This window comes from Camelus ferus, chromosome 16, assembly GCF_009834535.1.
Source record: "Camelus ferus isolate YT-003-E chromosome 16, BCGSAC_Cfer_1.0, whole genome shotgun sequence".
Lineage (NCBI taxonomy): Eukaryota > Metazoa > Chordata > Mammalia > Artiodactyla > Camelidae > Camelus > Camelus ferus.
In genome coordinates, this window is record NC_045711.1 from 1,892,883 (window position 1) to 1,913,147 (window position 20,265).

The 20,265-nt window shown below is 47.4% G+C and overlaps 1 protein-coding gene and 1 long non-coding RNA gene across 2 annotated transcripts; one reads left to right on the forward strand and one right to left on the reverse strand.

Moving 5' to 3' along the window:
* Nucleotides 1–1,618: 1,618 nt before the first annotated feature.
* Nucleotides 1,619–19,407, forward strand: LOC106728466. The gene is made up of 5 exons (XR_004326582.1): nucleotides 1,619–1,995; nucleotides 13,757–13,855; nucleotides 14,822–14,970; nucleotides 16,037–16,213; nucleotides 18,547–19,407. It is a non-coding gene; the product is annotated as an uncharacterized LOC106728466 (long non-coding RNA).
* Nucleotides 5,101–18,246, reverse strand: HEATR9 (HEAT repeat containing 9). Its single transcript, XM_006174849.2, has 15 exons — nucleotides 17,802–18,246; nucleotides 16,617–16,666; nucleotides 14,864–15,045; nucleotides 14,477–14,603; nucleotides 14,196–14,252; nucleotides 13,946–14,002; nucleotides 13,202–13,259; nucleotides 12,682–12,812; nucleotides 8,605–8,787; nucleotides 8,123–8,215; nucleotides 7,898–8,017; nucleotides 6,782–6,855; nucleotides 6,258–6,309; nucleotides 5,730–5,816; nucleotides 5,101–5,475 (listed from the first exon to the last, which is right to left on the reverse strand). The coding sequence occupies exons 1-15, from the start codon at nucleotides 18,112–18,114 to the stop codon at nucleotides 5,101–5,103; spliced, it is 1,959 nt and encodes a 652-aa protein (XP_006174911.2). The 5' UTR covers nucleotides 18,115–18,246.
* Nucleotides 19,408–20,265: the final 858 nt, after the last annotated feature.

Consider the following 20,265-nt stretch of genomic DNA (forward strand, 5'->3'; position numbering starts at 1 on the left):
AGTAAATGTCTTCACTGTCCACCCAGATCAGATTTAAAAAACTTAGAACTGGGGAAGGGTATAGCTCAGTAGTAGAGTGTGTACTTAGCATGCACGAGGTCTTGGGGGTCACCCCCTAGTACCTCCATTAAGATAAATCTAATTCACCACCCCACAACCCCCCCAAAAAACCAAAACCAAAAACAAGAACAACTTAGAACTTACATTTGAGTTCTTGTTCATTCATCCTGTACCTGCAGGTCCTTTTTAATTCTGTCTCCAAAATATATCCTGAAACCATCTTTATATTCTTGGTTACAGTCCTGGTATGAACTATAGTCATCTCTTTTTTGGATAATTGCAATAGCCATTAATAGATCCCCTACAATCTTGCCCCTCTAAAATCTCTTTTTCACAGAGCAGCCAACTGGTATTGTAAAGATGTAAATCAACCTGTATGTCATGCCTCTTTAAACCCTTTTCAATGACTTTCCGTTGTATGTAGGCTATAAATTCCTTTTCCTGGCTTACAAAGGCCTGTATGATCTGACCTTTGTCTCTCCAACTTCACTGTAGAACATTTATCTATACTTGCCTTGCTTTAATCGTACTGGTCGTAATTCTTGATGGTACCAAATATGCTTCTGCTTCAGTATCTTTGTATACTCTTTGTCTAGGATTCTCTTCCCTCATATATTCACATGGCTGACTTCTTTTCACTACAGTGTTGGGTCGAATTCCAGTCTCCCTCTCAGGTCTTTGCTGTCCTTCCTAGCTAAAATATTTCCTCTTCCAATTACACTCGCATCACCTCTTACAGTGTCATCACAGTACGTATCACTGAATGAGACGATCTCTTTATGTTTGTTCATTTCTCTCCTCCATTAGAATATAAGCTCCAGAAGAGTAGGGAACCTTGTCTGTTGTTCACTGTTCTACTCCAGTACCTAGAACAGTGTCAGGCACAGAGTAGGTACTCAATGAATATTAATTAAATGACTGTTACGGATGTGAGTCATTAAAATACAAATGGTAAAGTGATGAGAGTGGATGTGGTTAAAATAAGATTGAATAGTGGTTTTCCATCCTAGCTGAATACTAGAATCATCTAGGAACTTTTTTAAAACATGAAAGCTGTCTGGGCTCCACTCCAAAACAAATCAGTGAGGCCTGGGGCATTAAAAAAAAAAAAAAGCCCCAGTTGATTCTAATGGTTTTGGAGACCGTAGAGAGACAAGAGTCTACGACAAAACCCTGAGAAATACTAATATTTAAGAGAACAGAAGAGGATACCGAAACAGACTGGGAATGGCTAGTGAGGTGTTGGTGGAACCCAAGGGAAGAGTGGATTTCAAGGAGAGAAGCTAATGGTGTCAAGTGCTCTGGTTGGCCAAGCCATAAAGGACAGAAAACATGCGTTATATTTAGCAATATGGAGGTTGTAAATTATCTTAGCATAGAGTCTCTCAACCCTGGCGCTACTCGCATTTTTGGTTGGATAATTCTTTGCTGTGGAGGGGGCTGTCCTGTGCTTTGTAGGATGTTTAGCTGCATCCCTGCCCTCTACCACCAGATGCCAGTAGCAGCTCCCAGTTGTGACAACCAAGAATGTCTCCTGACGTTGCCATTGTTCCTTGGGGAGCAGAATTGCCCCTTTTGAGAATCACTGCCTTAGCAAAAGCAGTTTGCGTTGAGAATTGAATTCTGAACCCAAGCTGAAGAAGGATAATGAATAATAGAAATAAGAGAAATGCAGACAGATAAGGTGAATAACTATTTAAGAATCTTGATGATGAAGGGTGGTTAGAGGTGGGGTGAGGTAAGAAGAGGCATATGACAAGGATATGGGTTTGTGGAAGGTTATTTTTAAGATGGGTAGGAATTGATCATGTTTACACACTATTTGGAAGCAAATGGGGATAACTGATATTCAAATTCCTTGAAGGAATGGCTTCCAGAACACTGGTGGAGGATCTTGCCTCAGAAGAGGAGAATGCTTCTTGCATGTAATTGGAGGTAAGAATAAGTGCAAATGCTGATGATAATAGCAGCAAATGGCTAACATGTACTGGGAGGTTGCTGTGTGCCAGGCACTGTTAGAAGCAGTCTGTGTGTGTTAACTCATACTTCTCATGATGAGGCTGTGAGGCAAGGAGGTATAGGGAATTTTTCACTTCAGAAGAGGTGAATGGTGTAAACGATTCTGATTGCCACTGGAAGCGGCTTTTGAAAGGGACATTGAGGAACAGAGGCTCTGAAAGGTTAGGCACCTTACCCAAGATCAAGAGCTAGGATATGAACCAGGCGCCTGGCCTTGGAGCCTGCGCTCTTGACGACTGTATACGAGGATTCTTGTAACAGGTGAGTTGAAAGGTAAGGCAGGACATTTAGGTAACTTCATCTGATGTCTCCCCCGCCTCCCCCGAAGAGAGATGTGGAAGTAATATAAAAAGTTTGAAGAGACTGTAGGAAATGTGAAGATAGCAGTGAAGGCTTGAAATAACCTGTGTATGAAATAGCAGAGAATCGTGACTAGGAACCCATAAAATTGCCAGACAACAATATGGACTTCGTTAAGATAGGAGGCAAGTATTTTAGGGGTACCAATCTATGGACGTGTTAAGTTTCTCCACTATAATCCTATAATCAGCAACATGCTTATAGGATCAGAGGCAGTGTGATTCAGGGTTGGGGATTTTACTAGTCAGAGAGGTAGGTGATGGTGGAAGTATGAGACTAGTGAGGATAGTGGTTGATGGATGGAGTCCAGGATGAGAAGAAATTTAAAAAGAGGCGGGTTAACGGAGAACATAGGGAAGTCAAAAACTTAGTGTTGCTGATGAGATTCAAAGGACAGGTAGTGGGGATAAAAAGCTGGATAGATGGAAGGTTTGGATCAGAAAGTAGATGTTCAGGATTTTGGAGATGGAGCAATTCCTGGGGATGACAAGGGCTAAGTGTGGCCCTGGAAGTGGGTAGCTGCAGTGAGTGGAAGGGGAAAGCCTTCGGGGTTACCTCATGGACTGAGAAGCCGAGGTGTTGGATGGTTGTTCAAATCAGGGCGATAGCAGGACTAAGATTTAGGCAATGATGAGAGAGAGAAAATAGGGAAGTGGAGCAGAGGGTGGTACAGCTGGTTAGAGAGCCAAGACCCTCAGGAACAATGACAGGACATGGTGACATTGGAAGGATGTAGGGGGATGAGCACCACCTGAGATTTCAGGAAGAGGCCAGTTTGAGAGAGTCAGATTTCAGTTACAGCGCAGAGACGGATGAGAGTGTTTAGGAAAGAGGTAGAGGGTGTAAACGCTTTGCTTTTTTTTTTTTTTTTGGCCACCAGTAGGAGTATCCAGAGATCCCATTAGATAGGGAGGAAAGAAAAGAAGAAGACTTGTATTTTGGATGGTAGCCCACAGTCAGTCCCAACAGATTCTAATGGCTGAGAGCAGTGGGCATTTCAGATCTCTGCCGGAAGTTGGCCACAGCTTGGATTCAGCATATTTCTAAGAACATTGGATCTAGGTGGCCTTGGTACTGGAAAGGCTCTGGTACATTGGTGGCATACTAGATGGTCGGTGCTCTGTGCAGACCTTTATGCTCAGTGCTGTCTTAAATCTTCTGGTGAGGACTGGTGAAATGAGGATTGAGGTCCTACTGAGCAGAGACTGGTATCTGGCTGAGTAATCAGCATCGCCTGGGGAGACCCAGAAATATGGAAGAGAGGGGGTTGGAGATCTGTGGGCAGGATGGATTCTGCAGGAGTTGAGAGCCTGAATTATATAGTTGATAAGGCCTCATTTGTACCCACAGGCTGTTAAGGCCCAGGGAAATTCAGGTTATGTTGCTCATTGGCACAAAACTGCGAGTGGGCAAAAGAAGAAAAGATCATTTTTCCATCTTTGGTCTTTGTGGCATACTGTTAGAGCCAGTGTTGTTTATACTCCAGAATAGTGAAACTTCCCTTTTGGTTTTTACTTAGAACTCTGCGAAGCAAAACATGAATCTGGAAGTGGTAGGGCAGCTGGGCAGATAAATCTCAGCGACACACACCATGCTGGATTTGGAATATAACTGGGCTACTCTAGAACCTGGAGCGTGGGGAAGTGGAAGGGAGCATCTGTTTTATTTTGACCTTTCTATGCTTCATGGGAAGAACCTGACCTCTTGTTAGATTGTGCAATAAGACTTGAGGAGTAACAGGAGGTGGCAGGACTTTCTAAACCTCTGGTCATCCCAGGTTCACATGGCAACACTGAAGAGAGGAAGAGAGAGAAAAGAAGCCCGCATCTGAGTGCCTGCTGTGTCATGCCGGCACCGATAGGCCGTGTGTTGTTTAATCTCAGAGGAACTCTCTGAAGTAGTATGCATTATTCTCTTCATTTTAGAGGTGAGGAAACAAAGGCTCTGTAACTTGTCCAAAGTCAAAGATCAAGTAAGTGATGGACCCTAGGATTAGCTTTCGGATTTGTCTAACTCCCAAGTCTGCGCTTTTCCTTTTAATGGAGGATATAGCTTATTGGGATTGGTGTGGCAGATCCTGTTGGCAGAGGGAAGCTGAAGCCTTCAGTAAAAATAACGGAGAAACTAAGGCAGTTTTAGAGAGTAAATACAGTCTGTCAAAGGGAATGACCTGAGGTAGGTAGAAAACAGGTATAGGAGAAGGGACAGCAGAGAGGACAGTTGGTCTTGATTAAAAACTTACTTATCTCCTGACCACTGATAGGGAAGTGGGGGAGGGGAGGAGGGGGATAAGTTAGTAAGAGGAAATGGTCCAAGTGCCAAGCTTTCCAGGATTTTCTCCCATTTTTCCCCTCAGCAGGGCCCTCTGGGCAGAAGCCCAGTTCTCTAGCTTTATCATCAAATTCTGGGCGTAGACAAGGGCTTGATTTAGGGAGGCAGGCTGGCTGTCCAGAGCAGCTCTGTCTCATGGAAAAGACATGTGGCTGAGTGGAAGGAACACTCAGCCAGGAGTGAGGAGACCTATATTTCAGTGCAGCCCATGAGGAAGAGAAGAGCCATGGTAGGTAGAGAGACACTCATTTATTCATGGAAGATAAGTGTAGATTGTTTTCTCGGGAGAGCTCTCAAGGAGAGACACAGGGCTCAGCCAAAAGAACTGACCTATTTGGAGGTCTGAGCAAGGATCCGGAGCTGTTTCCTGATCCTCAGTGCCCAGGACCCCGGGGCCTGTGGCTTGTGTTTTTGTGATTTAGAGAAACAAGGTGCGAAGGCACAGGTCTCAGACCCTTTCTGGGCATTTAACTTTTTCCGTTGGTCCGATGTGGCACTGGCCTTTGTAAGAAACAAGGGGTTCGGCTGTGCAAGTTGAAAGTCTTGGACATTTAACTCTTCTGGGTTCTCAGACTCTTTCCGGAACCTCGTAGGCTCTACCTTCTCGGTGGTCTTAGGTACCTCGTGTACAAAAAGCACCTTGTTCTTCAGCTTGTTTTGGATCCAGGGATCAGTTGAAGCCAAGAGAATTAATGTTTCTTGTAGCTGCATTCAAACAAAAGCCCTCTGGCTGGCTCACTTCAGGCCAGCGCTGGGAAGGGAGGGGAGCTCCGGGACCGGTTGGGGGAGAGTGCTCAGGTCACAGGCCACTATGGCCCCAGGAAATGAGGTCAAGGGACAGTGTCTAAGGGCTCATTCACCTCTCCTCCCTCTGACAAAGAGCGAGTGGGGAGGGTAGGTGGGAGAGGCTTGGAAGAGGACGGGTTGAGAAGAGGAAGAGGTGGGCAGGAATGCCTTACGCTCTTCTTCACAGATGGGCTCTTTTCCACGTCTAGCATGTCCAGGACCAGGTGGAACGTTTGTGTGCTGCGGCTCCCCAGGACGCCCTGGCAGAGGGAGAATGAGGGCGCCTGAGTAGCCAGCCCAGAAAGATGCCCCACCTACACTCTTTTCTATTCTAGTCCCCTTGGGATGACCCTGTGCCTGGAGAAAGGGAGATTTGGCTTCCCAGCTGACATACCCCTTTCTTCGCCTTCTGGGGACACTGGATTGGGTTCTGTTACAATTTTTCACCAGGAGAGTCAAGACAATTTCTGCAGTATCTAAGTAGCGCCCCCTCACCCATCTCCTGTTCCTTATCCCACCCACCTCTAATCCTGGAGAAAAGGTTTTCCTGATCTCCTGATAGGGCTGGAATTCTAAAATAGAAAAGCAAGCAAACCACCTCCCCAAACTTCACAGCCCTTTCTTCCCCTCAGTAACTCTGCTCAGCTGCCTGTTCCGCCTGTCATCAGCACATCTGCTGAGAGGAGCAGAGCTGGCCTTACCAAAGAGATGACTGCTTCCTGGCGTGCAGTGACATCCGAGCTCATCAGCTGCCTGTGTAGAAGGGAGTAAATGTGTTGTGGTCCAACTCAGGGGAAGAGGGGGAAGGCTGGCTTCTTTCTACAGTCCAGATTGAGTCAGGCATAAACTGACAGGTGATATTAATTTCATTAACGTCCCCTTCTTGTTTCTTGGGTCAGAGAGGGGAAAGGCAGGTACTACAGTTTTCCAGGAGGCATGAAATGACAATCAGGACTCGCATCTGTCCAGAACTTTACCATTTATAAGTCCCTTTGATGTCCTCACCTTAATTTGAGCTTTGTAGCAAAACCCTGCATGGCAGGTGTTATCAGCCTCTTTTAACAGATGAAGAAAAGCCCAGGGGCCAAAGAGTGACTTGGCCAGGGGCACAGACAAGTGTGTGCTGAGAACGGGCAGAAGGTTCTCAGCTCTCTTTGACCCTCTGCTCCCTTCCCATGGCCTAGGATTTGGCCCTGGCAGCTACCAGTCCAAGTTCATCACTCACGCCTCCACCAAGTTCATCATTGTAGGCTTCATCTTGAGCTCTTCCACAGTTTCAGCAACAGCCTGCCTCATAGCCTGAAGAGGGATTAAGGTGGGACAACAGACAGCAGGATTGCAGGGGTGTGCCCTTAGGTGCTTTGCGAACCCCTGCTGAATGTTTACTTCGTGCTACGTGTGGTCCTTGCCTTGAGGAGCTCATGGTCTGGTGGGGAAGCAGACTAGTGACCAGGCAGTTACACTACTGAACTAAGTGTAAGGTGCAACAGGAGGGTCTCCTGACACAGTCTGAGGACCAGGAAGATTTCCTGGGGGAAATGATGCCTCAGCTGAGGGCTGGGTGCATCCCCGGCAGAGGGAGAGCATGCAGAAAAGCCTGAAGCAAGGAAGGGCACAGAAAGGCTAGGGAACAGAAATAATTCAGTTTGGCTAGGTGACCAAACAGACTCTTCAAGCTGGGGGCACTGAGTAGTTACACTGGGACCACAGGTATAAATCGGGACAGAGTGTTCCTCAGCACAGCTGGTGTGTGGCTCCGAGCAGCCGTGTGGTGAGGCTGGAGAGGTAGGCAGGCCTGGGTGGCGAAGGGCAGTGTAAGCCCTCCTGAGGGTTTGGGGAGAGACTGAGAAGTTCTGTGCTGCGATTGTTGTGAGCCACAGTCTGATTTAGGCTTTAGAAAGATGTCTGTAGAAGTTCTGTGGCTGGTTTTGTAACAAGCTGTAACAAAGGTAAATGCAAAGGAACACAGAGGGAGGCAGGGTGATTCTGTTCGTGGTGACTGGGGAAAGCTTCCCATAGGAGATGCTGTTTGGACTGGGCTGGGAGGGGCAGCCGTACTTGGATAGGCAGGAGGAGGGACGAGTTACTTACCAGTGGGGCTGAAAGCATGAGGCCGTTTTCCACCTTGCAGAAGAGGGAGGGATGACTCAGGGCACTTAAGCTGAGAGAACTGCCTGAGTGAAGGCAAGGTGGCTTGAAAACAGGGGCTGTGTTAGGGTGAATGTGAGGCTTTGGAGGGGGCAGTGTGATGGGAGCCAAGCTGCAGGGGTGGGGGTTCTTCAGAGAAGGGTAAAGGGACAGGTTCAGGCTGCCCAGGCTTGGGAGCTTTGGTCTCACTTACGAAGAAGGGTTCATTATATGTCTTCCGTCTGAGCAGTTCAAATGTGAGTCCTTCCAAACCCTGTGCCTGGATCCTTTCTAGCCCGATGGTCTTGAGCATCTGGGTGGCTTCAAAGCGGTGCTGAGGGCAGGTTGGGGAAGGCATGAAGGACAGACTCCCTCCCTCATCCCCCAGCCCTGTCTGAGTGCTGGAGAAGGGAGGGAACTAGGCAGCCCTAGAGCTTACCTCAAGGACACTGGAATAGCACAGCTGGTCTAGGATGGTCCTGATGACGGTGGCTGAGTGCACACCCATTATGTTGACCAGCATAGTAAGTGCCTGTGGGGGTGGGCAGGGCGGGGTGGGGTATGCAGGACCAAGTGGCATCTGGATGGCCAAGCCGACTTGAGGGCTGGAACTTACAGGGAACAGGTGGGGTCCTTTCTCCTCCCTCTTGGCCTCTTGAATGAGAGCACAAGTTCGTGTGTGCACACATGTGCAGATACATAAATGAACACCCATACAAACTGAATATACACAGACACGTGTACACTTTCATCCATATGACCCCGTACTCATGCGTGTACATAGTCACACACACAGAACCCTGCAGGGCTCCCTGCTAAAGCTTCTTTTAGGATAAGGATGACAGGGTCCAGACCCCACCAAAGTCAGCACTGTTTCTCCAGTGCTCCCAGGGAGCGCCGCACAGCTAGTACCCCGCACACCTTCATCTGCTGGGTCTTCGGCCCTTGGCACAGGGACTGCAGCAGGTAGTCTCGGGCTGTGTGGCTGCAGGGCCTCAGGAAACCCAAGCACAGTGCCGCCTCTCTGGCTGCTTCACTGAACGGCTTCTTTATCAGCATCTGCAGCGCCGACACCAACTTCTCTTCATCCTCGACTTGCGTCCTCTGAGTGGGAGACAGGAGGTGAAATGGGTGCTGGGACCATGTCATCAGCCAGGCTTTGTTAAGAGGGCAGTCATTACTGCTTCCAGACCATTCTTCCTCCTCCCTAAAGTGAATCTCCTGTCATGAGATTATTTTACCCACTTCCCCTTATTTTTGCTGTCATCTACTTGCTCCTAGGTCACATCCTTCTGCTGTCTTCATTCCTGGCATTTGAAAAAATGTATATGTCATTGACCCAATGCCTCTCTTCCAATAACCTGGTCTGTTCTGCGTCAGAGACTAATTCCCACAAAGAGACTTTATCATTACCCATTACTGCAACTTCTCTATTATCTCCATCTCCTCCTGTCTTTCTAGCTCACCTCTGATGTCAACAGTTGTTGGACTCCACAAAGTCTAACAGTCCACTGAGCACCTTTTCACTGCCCCCACTTTCTTCCCTCTTTACCCAGCTTAAATTCCGTGGTCCTGCTCACTCAACTCCTTTACCCTCTCTTGCTTCATGGTCCTCAACTCTCTGCTGACTCTGTGCCTACACTTCCTGGAGAAGAAATTGTGATGTAGACCCCTTTTTTTTTTTAACATTTTTTATTGATTTATAATCATTTTACAATGTTGTGTCAAATTCCAGTGTTCAGCACAATTTTTCAGTTATTCATGGACATATACACACTCATTGTCACATTTTTTTTTCTGTGAGTTATCATAACATTTTGTGTATATTTCCCTGTGCTATACAGTGTAGTCTATTCTACAATTTTGAAATCCCAGTCTATCCCTTCCCACCCTCCACCCCCCTGGTAACCACAAGTCTGTATTCTCTGTCTGTGAGTCTATTTCTGTCCTTTATTTACGCTTTGTTTTTGTTTGTTTGTTTGTTTTTGTTTTTGTTTTTTAGATTCCACATATGAGTGATCTCATATGGTATTTTTCTTTCTCTTTCTGGCTTACTTCACTTAGAATGACATTCTCCAGGAGCATCCATGTTGCTGCAAATGGCATTATGTTGTCGGTTTTTATGGCTGAGTAGTATTCCATTGTATAAATATACCACCTCTTCTTTATCCAGTCACCTGTTGATGGACATTTAGGCTGTTTCCATGTTTTGGCTATTGTAAATAGTGCTGCTATGAACATTGGGGTGCAGGTGTCATCCTGAAGTAGATTTCCTTCTGGATACAAGCCCAGGAGTGGGATTCCTGGGTCATATGGTAAGTCTATTCCTAGTCTTTTGAGGAATCTCCACACTGTTTTCCATAGTGGCTGCACCAAACTGCATTCCCACCAGCAGTGTAGGAGGGTTCCCCTTTCTCCACAGCCTCTCCAGCATTTGTCATTTGTGGATTTTTGAATGACGGCCATTCTGACTGGTGTGAGGTGATACCTCATTGTAGTTTTGATTTGCATTTCTCTGATAATTAGTGATATTGAGCATTTTTTCATGTGCTTTTTGATCATTTGTATGTCTTCCTTGGAGAATTGCTTGTTTAGGTCTGTAGACCCTTAATACTGCCTAGTGATCATACTGTTTTCCCCCGGGCAATTCTCTTCCCCACCTTCCTCATTCACACTCTTTCCCCTGGAATCTTTAACACTTCTTCCTCTGTTCTCTTAAGTTGATGAGACCTTGCTTCCTACTTTACTAAGCAAATAAAAGCAACTAGAAAGTAATTTTCAGAGACATTTACCACCACTTCTCTCCAACTTTCAACACCTGTACCTCTGTATGTTATTCCTTCCCACTTGTATCTATGGACTATGACCAGCTATCTAAAGTCAATCTCTCCACTAGTATATTCAATCTCATCCTATTGCTGCAAAATTCTTCCCACTGTCTTCAAAATTTTCATTTTTGTAACCACTGGATCATTATCCCTCAGCATTGAAACATGCTGTTATTTTTCTTTTTTCTAGAATTTACCCCAGATGCCAACCACAACTCTTTCTAGCAAAACTTGGAAAGTTGTCTGTTCTTGCCGTCTCTAACGTCTTCCCTCCCATTCTCTCTTAAACCCACTTCATTTAGGTCTTCACCTCCACTGCCCCACCGAAATGGTTCTTGTTAAGATAATCAATGATTCCCACATTGTTAAATTCATTGTATCAATTCTTCATCCTTTATTATTTGATATGGTTTGGTCTCTTTTCCTTGATATATGTTTTCCAATTGATTTTCAGAATACCACACTCTTGGTTGTCTTCTTACCTATTGGCCACTTTTCAATATTTACCAGGTCTTCCTCTTATTGCTGACCTCTTAACACTGGGGTTCCCCAAGGTTTGATTCTTGGTTCATTTCTCAGTGATCTCATCTAGCTGAATGACAGTAATTTCTATCTATGTGCTGATAACTCCGATTTCTTTCTCTGGTTCAGACTTCTAAACTCCAGATTATATATCTAGCCCTTTACTTGCTGTCTCCCTTGGAAGTCCATTGGACATCTCAAACATAACTTGTCCAAAATTGGACTTACGGTGTTACCTCCAAACGTGTTCCGCCTGCATCTTTCTCCATCTTAGTCAATAACAACTCCATCCTTTCAGTTTGAGGTCAAAAACTTTGGCTTCATCCTTGTTTCCTCTCTGTCTTTTATAACTCACATTCAATCTGTCAGAGTTTTACTTTTAAAATACATCCAGAGTTTAAAAACTTTTTACCAACCCCACTGCAACGACTGTGGTCCAAGCCACCATTGTATCTCACCAGGATTGCCTCAGCAGCCCCTGACTGGTCTCTCTGCTTCCGCTCTTGCCTCCTCCTGACCCCCACTCCCCACTTATCCTTTCTCAACATAGCAGTCAGAGTGAGCATTTTGAAATATAAGTTAGATCATGTCGCTGCCTATTCCACTCGGAGGAAAGGCTCAAGTACTTAAAGTCATCCAGAAGGCCACATACGATCTAGTCTCCTGGTAACGTCTTTGACCTAATTTCACTTCCCCCTGCTTTCTCTCTTCCCACTCCACCGCCACCACGTGGCCTCCTGGCTGTTTCTTGACCATGCCAGGCGTGCTCCTGCCTTAGGGCCCTTGTGTTGATTTGTCCTTCTGCCAGGAATGCCTTCTCTCAGATATCTGCGGACTACCCCTCACCTTCTTCACATCTTTGCTCAAATGACAACTTCTAAATGAGGCCTTCCCTGTCGTCCATGTTTAAAATTGCAACCTACCCCCATCTCCACTTGGCATTCCTGATCACCCTCACCCTGCTATGTAATTTTTCCATTGCACTTGTCACCTCTAACATACTATGTAATTAAATGTCTCTCCCCACTAGAATGTAAGCTCCCTGAGAGCAGGTTTCTTTGCCTGTTTGGTTCACTGATGTATCCTAAGGGCCTAGGGTGGTACCTGGCACATGATAGTTGTTTAATATATGTTTGTTGAGTAAATAGATGAAGGATGAATTCTATTTTACATGGAGCATTGATGAGGTCAAAGTAAGAGAACCTAAAAGGGAAAAATCTCAAGTAGTGTCAGCACTTTCTTGGTCCCTGTCCCCTCTTGGCAGAGGTTTTCCTTTAATAGGTTATTCTTATGGACGATAATAATAATGATGGTTTCTCATTTAAAGAGCACATGCATTGAACTAGGTGCTTTATGTACAGTATCTCATTTAATCTTGTCAACAATGCTATAAAATAATCATTGTATCAATTTTAGAGATGGGCAAGTTGCAGCTCTGAAGCTGGCTTTTCAGAGGTTATATGAGTAGTTAAGTGGCTTTGCCAGTGTTTCTGTTCAGGGAACTTTTTCCACAGGGAACTCCACAAGGACATCATCCTCCTGCATCAGAGCCAGGAGCTAGGTTACCTTCTCCCTGGCCAAACCCCCAGCCGACACCATCAGTTACCTTGCTTACCTCACCCCAGTTACTGACTCTCCCCCCAGTCACCTGGTCTTTGGGGACAGCAGCCCATGCGTTCAGAGCCACTCGAAGCCCCGTCAGAGTATCCATCCTTTGCCCCTCATTTTGCCCCTTCAGCTGTTTGATGAGAGTTTGGATCACGTGCTTATTCAGGCAACCTGGACAGCGAGGAGCCTCAGGTCAGGGCAGAGCCTCAGGGGCTGCTCCTCTCTGCCAGGATTGATTTGGCTCCACCGGGCCCTTAGGACAGAATTTCCAAGTACTGGATCCCATGGTGCTGCCCGTCCACCCAGGACACCGGGGCAGCTGGCTGAGCATGACTGCAGGTCCGCTCTCTACCTCTCTCCAGTCCCTCCTGCCTTTTACACCCCACCTTCCTCTCTGCCCCCAGCAGTACCAGGATGGTTCCCAGACCCTGCCAGCAGCTAGGCTGGAGTGGGTGTACACTCCACTCCCTCTGTCCTTCCCAGACAGGGGAAGGGGAGAGTGGCTGCACTGTCCCCTTCCTCGCCTCCCCCTACTCCACCCAGGGAGAGGACGTACTCACCCAGGATGGCCAGGGTTCGACAGGCCTCATGCTTCACTCTCTTTGGACCAGTCCGGGCCTGATTTAAGAGGCAGTGGTGGAAACATGCCGTAAGATGATGGAATGTCAGAGCTTTAAGAATCATCTCAGCTTAACCTTTCATTTGACAAGCAAGGAAACCGAGCCCTAGAGAATGACCTGTCTTTGCTCAAACACAGCACAGGCAGGGTGGTGCGATGGAAGGAAGACAACTTGGGAGTGAGACTTCCGTTCAAGCCCCTTTATGGTATCTGGTAACCATGTGGCCTTGGGCAAGTCACTTGGCCTCTCAGAACTTCTATTTTCTCATTAGAAAAATGCAGATACTACTATTTAGTCCTGGTATGGGAAGATTTAAACGAGATTGTGGATAAGAACACAGTCCCCGCCCCCTTCTTAATTGGCATATAGGCACGGGGCACTGACTCAGTTAAGGTAGAGGGTGAACTCAGTGCCAGCTCCCTTCTGGCTTGTCAGCTGAACATCTTTTCTGTTAGACAAAGGGAATCTTCAGATTTCCTCTTCCCTTCCTTTTAGATCAAGCTGCCCTTTAAAGAAGCTGAGGACATGAGATGGGGACATGCTGCACAAGGTGGCGCTCTTTTCGCTGGATCTGACCCGTCGTCCCTGATCCTGGTGAGCCCTGTCTGTGCCCATGTGCCCATGCTCTGCACACGTCAGGCCCTCTTTCCTCCTCTTCCGAGCTCTGTGCAGCCCCAGACTCACCACCTGCCACAGTGCTTCCATGATAAACTTGTCACTGACGCCTAGGCACCCCAGAGCCTGCAGGAACAAGGGTAGAGGAAAGGGAAGAGACCTTGGAGACCAGCGCCAGGAGTTACCATCCTCTGGACAGGGGTGGAGTCTGTTCTTGGACTACCACCCCACCCCCACCCTCCACCTCAAGCATCTTTCTCCCCTCAGCCCAGCCAGCTCCTACCTGTGCCCACATTCCTCCAGCCTGGCCACTTCTCACCTGTGCTGCGTAGAACTGCTCATCCTCTCTGGGAGATTTCAGGCTTTCTGTGAGCTCCTGCCCATCCAAGGGAGCCAGCCAGTGGAAGGGAAGAAAGGGATACATGTAGCCCTACAGCTACACTTTCAAACCGGAAAGAGCTCATCCAGCCCCTTCTCCCCTCCCTCCGTTCTGCAGGCAGGGGCCGAGGGCTGAAGGATGGTGTGAGCCCGAGGTCAGGGAACCCACAGGAGGGGAGTCTCCCGAGTCTCCCCATCCTCCTTCCCACCGTGGTCCCTGACCTTTAATCTTTGCCACTTCAGGGGGTCCCCACTAGGGTCTAAGGGCTTGGATTCCATCTGAGATTTTGTAGTCAACTTGCGCATGGGGAGATGGATATTTTGGATGAGGGTGTCTTCTTTGAGATGCCTGTGTGAGAAATTGCACAGGTAGCCCTGGTCCCCTTGTTTCCTCCCTCCTTACTTCACAAACTCTCCTCTGCCCCTGGTTCTCAGCCCAGCTCAGAGATGGGACCAGAGGAAGACAGATCAGCCTCCTACCCCAGGCTCTCCTCTGGGATCTGTAGGCTGACTTGTCCAACCCCCAGCCCCACCTTACCCCTTTCTTCTCTTTGCTTTCTTTTCTAGAAGATGTGGAAGTTGTGGAGAATAGGAGGGGGCAAACCGCACCTAGGGTGATTTCTCATTTTCTTCAATGTCTTCTGGGCCTCCCGTTCCTTCTGCTGATCATACAGAGTGCACCAGTGCGGGTAGATCTCAGGCTTCTTGGAGTGGCGGTAAGCTACGGAGCTTGGCTTGCTGGGGTTCTGCCTCCAGCACTCCGGACTTGGGGGTATCTCTTCTTTTGGCACCTGGGGGTGTGAGTGGCAGAGCCATCACAGGGGACATTCCTCAGCCAGGAAAATGGCCAGGGTGAGAAGGGACTAGGTGAGAGAAATGGCTTTCAGCCTCTCATCTGAGCTAAAGCCACAGCCACCTCCTAACCCACTGTGTGACTCGGCAAGACCCTACCAAGACCTCAGTCTTCTCATCTGCAAAATGGAGCCAATAATCCTTGTTCTGTACCCCTCCCAAGGTGGTTGTGAGAAAGATTGTGGAGCCATTGTTGATCATAAATTGATCTGAGTGCAGTCAGCCCTCCGTACCCGCGGGTTCCACATCCATGGATTCAACCAACTGTGGAATGAAAATATTTGGGAAAAAAAAAAATCCCAGAAAGTTACAAAAACAAAAACTTGAATTTGTCCTGCACGCAGCAACTATTTACATACTATTTACATGATATTAGGTATTATAGTAATCTAGAGATGATTTAAAGTGCTTGTGGGGATATGTGTAATTTACATGCCAACACCACACCATTTTATGTAAGGGACTTGAGTATCTGTGGATTTTGATATCCACAGGAGTCCTGGAACCCATCCCCTACGGATACCGAGGCACAGCTGTACGCAGTTTGGTTATTTGAGGCTCTCAAAGCACTTTAAAAACGTCATCTGGGCAAGGAGATGAAAAGGGAAAGGAATGAGGGAGATGCGGAGTAAAGAGGGGCGAAACGCAGGCTTCTGTTCATTCATTCGGGTATTCAACAGAATTTATGGTGCACCTGTTAGATGCCAGGCACTGTGCTCTGTGCTGGGGATCCAGTTATCGTCCCTGCCCTCCTAGGACTTAACAATTTCATTGGAAAAGCAGATTATTCTTCAAATAACTTCTCTTAAACAGTTGTGAGACTGTAGCTCTGAGTGTAGTGGAGGGTTCTGGATGGGTCAGGGGCTTTCTCTGAAGACTCCATTAGGATTCATTCCTGTCTCTTCTCAAGCCTCCCTGTTTCTACCACAGATCTTTGAGCAATGAGGAAGAGGGGCTTCAGCCAGCGGCTCCCAGTTTGGTGACTGAGAAGATCATAATAAGAGTTCTCAGGGGATTGTGATTTCAGAAAATGTGGCATTGACTCACTCTGATTAGTAAAAACCAAGCAAATAAGAAATGGGATGTCCAGTTAAATTCGGATTTCAGGTAATGAAGGCAATATTTAGGACATATTCATATTTTAAAAATTCTTCATTGTTCATCAGAAATGCTAATTGGGCATCCCACTTTATCTGGCAACTCCAGCTAGGAGGATCCCTGTGTTAATTAATACAAACAACTCATTAAGCACTGCCTGTATAGCCCAGGCCTTATAGAGATATTCTCTCATAGCAACCCGACAAAGGGAGTTGGGCAGGGGTTGGCCTGTGGCAGAGGAAGCTCCTGAGCCTGAGGGAGGGAAAGTGACTTGTCCAAGGTCGCACAGAGTTAGTGGCAGCCCTAGGGGTGAGTTTTGGGGTTCTGTGAGCTGGCCTTAATGGGAAGGGACAGTCTGCTGCCCCTCCTCCTTTAGCCAGGCTCGCAGGGTGGCAAAAGTTAGGGGTCTTACCTGGTAGCAGGACAAGGGCAGGTGAACAGGAGCCATGGCTTTTCTGAATTCTGTGGTACAAATGAGACAGTGATTACCGAGGAGGGTTGAAGAATTATCCATCCAGGCATTCATCGTTCAGCGTTTAGTGAACACTACACCAGGGAGGTAAATAAGGCATAGTTCCTGTCCTTAAAGGGCTCATGGTTCTCTGGTACCTTGCTGCTCAGAATGTGGCCAGTGGAGCAGCAGAACTGCCATCGCCTGGGAGCTTCTCAGAAATGCAGAATCTCAGGCTCCACCCCTGACCTCCTGAATCAGGATCTTCATTTGAGCAAGATTCCTATACGTGTTGAAATCTGAGAAGCGCTGGTTTAGCACCGCGGTGGTTCTCAGCCCTGGCTGCATACTAGAATTATTTGGGGGAATTTTTAACGTGCCTCAGCCCCACCTCAGATGGGTTGAATCAGATTCTCTGAGGAAGGGGCCTAGGCATTTTCGAAAGCTCCCCGGGGGATTCTAATGTGCAGCTAATGTGAAAACCACTGGTCTCATTCGGTGGTTCTCAAATTTGAGCGTGCATTAGAAACAATTGGAGAGCGTGTTAAAACACAGAGTTCTTTATGCCCAGCTGCAGACTCATCAGCCCTAGAGTACTGATTCAGTAAATCTGGGGTGGGGTCTGAGAATTTGCATTTCTTCTGGAAACAGACTTTGGGAAGCACTGGTCCAGCTGGTGAGACAGCACTGTTTATTAGTGATTAACAAGAGGAAACAAAGGTGAAGATGGATAAAGACATAGGTGGTACAGATGAGGGGCCCCTAACCTGGTTGGGAGGAGCAGGGAAGATTTCAGAGATGATACATAAGCTGAGTCTTCAGTCCAGGTGGCCGTTAGCCAGATATATGAGGGGAAAGAGCCTTAGGCATTGGAACAACTTAAAATCTTGGAGGTGTGAGAGTTGGGTAGAGAGGAGGGTGCAGATGAGGGAGCAGAAGCTGGTGAGACACAAAGACGTCCCTCTTAGAGGGCCCTGGAAACTTTCCTCGAAGGCTGTGGCGAGCCCTCAAAGTATCCAGCAGTCCGCCCTGACCCCTCCCATGGATTTGCTGAAATCAGCTGGACCCTGCCAGGGAGTGGGTGCCAGGGACCTTTTCTTCTCAGGCCCCTGTCCCTGACTCCACTCCTGTCCTCTCCAGCCTCACCTTTGGTCCTTTCTGGATATTCCAGCCACGGGCACTTGAACATTGACCTGTTGATGTCAAAGATCTCGGCTAATTTTCTGTAGGCCATTCTCTTCTCCTGGTGGGGCCAGAGGAAACCTGGGTCAGGGGGACTACAGGGACCACTCCCCTGGGGCAGTGGGGGCACAGCTTGGGGAGACCTGTCTTCTGTGGCACTAGAGGGACTGGTGGGGTGTCTGGGCGTCTGGAGGTAGAAGCCCCCAAGTGCTAAGCAATCAGATCTCCTAGGTAAACAGAACATTCCAGTTCCATTCTTGAGCCCTGGCCTTAGCATCTGCTGGCCTGTGGATTGAGCTAGTCACTTTGCCCCTGGGAGCTTCAGTTTCCTCATCTGAAAAGTGGGAAAGCCATGCCTGTCCGGCTAGCTTGAGGGGCAGTGGTGAGGCATACATTCGAAAAGGAACTTTTAGTGAAGTGAACTCCAGCTCACACAGCCCACGTGAGAGGCAGGGATTGCCCTTAGGGTTCCTCACCGGGAAATGGCAGAAAACACGGAAGCCCCTTACCGCCCTCCTTGGCAGTGAGAGACAGCACTCTTACTAATGTGGTGAGGAGCTGCCACTCACACCTTCTACTTTCGTGCATGCTGTCCCCTCCCTCTACCCGGAAGGCCTTTTGTTTCCTTTTCTCCCTGTTAAAATTCCTTCTCAGATCTTTCAAACTCCATTTCCATGTTCTCATCTCTGAAGTCTCTTTTCTCCCCCAGGCACCCTGCCTCACTCCCTTCAGTGGTGTGACCCCCCTCCGCTACAGTGTGACCTCAGCCTTTTGGACTGCTGCTTCCCTTTCAGTGCTTTGTCCCTCCGTCTTCCTCATTGGACTGTGAAACAGCCTAAAAGTAAAGATGGTGGCCTGGGGTTCATTCACCTCTCCATTCTGCCCCCACCCCCCCAGCGCCTCCCAACACGCCTGGTGCACAGCAGGCAGCTCGCTGTAGTGAGAAAACATGGGCCACCAAGTCCTCCGACTAGACCGTCACTTCCAGTAAACTGACATCACGTGTCCTGATGTGCTGCGCTGAGAAAGACAGCGTCACCATGTGGTTTTCCTGCCCAAAATGTTCAACTGAATCTCATGATGAGGAGGCAGTCAGGCAAATGCACCTTAGAAAGTATTCTACAAAAAAATGATCTGAACTTCTGAAAAAAAATCAGTGTACTTAAGGACAAAAACGTCTGTTAAAGGACACTAAAAAGACATGACAGCTAAATTCAATATGTATAGATAAATGGATCCTGGACTTAAAAAAATAGCTCTAATGAACATTATTGGGACAGTTGAGAGGATTTGCACGTGGGCTGTGTGTTAATCAGAAAGCAATATCGTGTCAATGTTAAATGCTTCTCATTCTGTGGTTACGTGGACTGTCCTTGTTATTAGGAGAGACTTACTACAGCTGTTAGAGGGGAGTGATGGCACATCGGCAACTTACTCTCATTTCAGAAAAAAATGTGTATACCAATCATATATGTAATGTATGTGTTTATGTATAAACACACACACATATATGCACATAGATAAAGCAAATGTGGCTAATGTTAATATTTGAATCTAGATGAAGGGTATATGGGTGTATTCTTGCAAATTTCGGTAAGTTTGAAATTTTGCAAATTAGAGATGGGAAAAAAAAACCTCATCAGCTTTGGCATTGGACCTTGGACCCGGTGGGTTTAAACATTAATTATAACCCTCCTCCCTCCCCCTGCGTCCACCACTTTTTTTTTTTTTTCCTGCTTTTGGGCTTTGGGCAAGTTATTTTCATTGCCAAGAGTTTTCCCCAACTGTAAACAGGGTTAATAATACAGCCTTTCCCAAAGGGATATGAGGATGGACAGTGGTGAATGTTAGGGGCTGACAATGCCTGGCACAGAGTGAGCTGTAGTTGTGAGGATATATTTTGCTAAAATATGTTCACGTGAAGGGACACAGAGATGGGAAGTTGTAATGCTTCCACCTGAAAAGTGCTGGTGCATTCGTAGAAACCCACAGCATACCTCATTCTCTTTATTGGAAAGAACTGAGGTGCTTTGGGATCGTCGTTAATCCCATTCCAGGGGCAAGAGTGGTGTCAGAGAAATTGACTGGGGTGAGTTGTCAGATAGGCTGGGGTGGAAGGTGAGCAGAATGGGTAGAAGGGCCAGCCACGATCTGAGGAGACAGGGAGGTGTGTGGCAGGAGTGAAAAATTCTTGGGGACTTGGGGGTGGGAGGCAGTGGCTGTTGTCCCCTACCCCCAGGGTGGATAAGCCACTAGTTACTTTACCTGCTCTGTCTGCCCCCGAACCCAGGGTGGACATTGGACGTGACAAGCCCAGGATCCAGTGCTTACTGCTCACAAGGAAGAGGGCTTCCAGAGGGGAAGTCAAAGCAGGAGCCAGCTTTGTAATTGCCTTGAGAATTTTAATGGAAAGCTGATTTTTCACATT

Excerpts from the sequence above, each read along its gene's own strand:
- HEATR9 (XM_006174849.2), bottom strand. The coding sequence starts at position 18,114 with ATGCTAAGGCCAGGGCTCAAGAATGGAACTGGAATGTTCTGTTTACCT. Across the intron at positions 5,817-6,257 it reads AGGAAGCAGTCATCTCTTTG|GGCGTCCTGGGGAGCCGCAG; the intron begins GTAAGGCCAGCT and ends TCCCTCTGCCAG. Across the intron at positions 5,476-5,729 it reads GCCCATCTGTGAAGAAGAGC|CTACAAGAAACATTAATTCT; the intron begins GTAAGGCATTCC and ends GTTTGAATGCAG.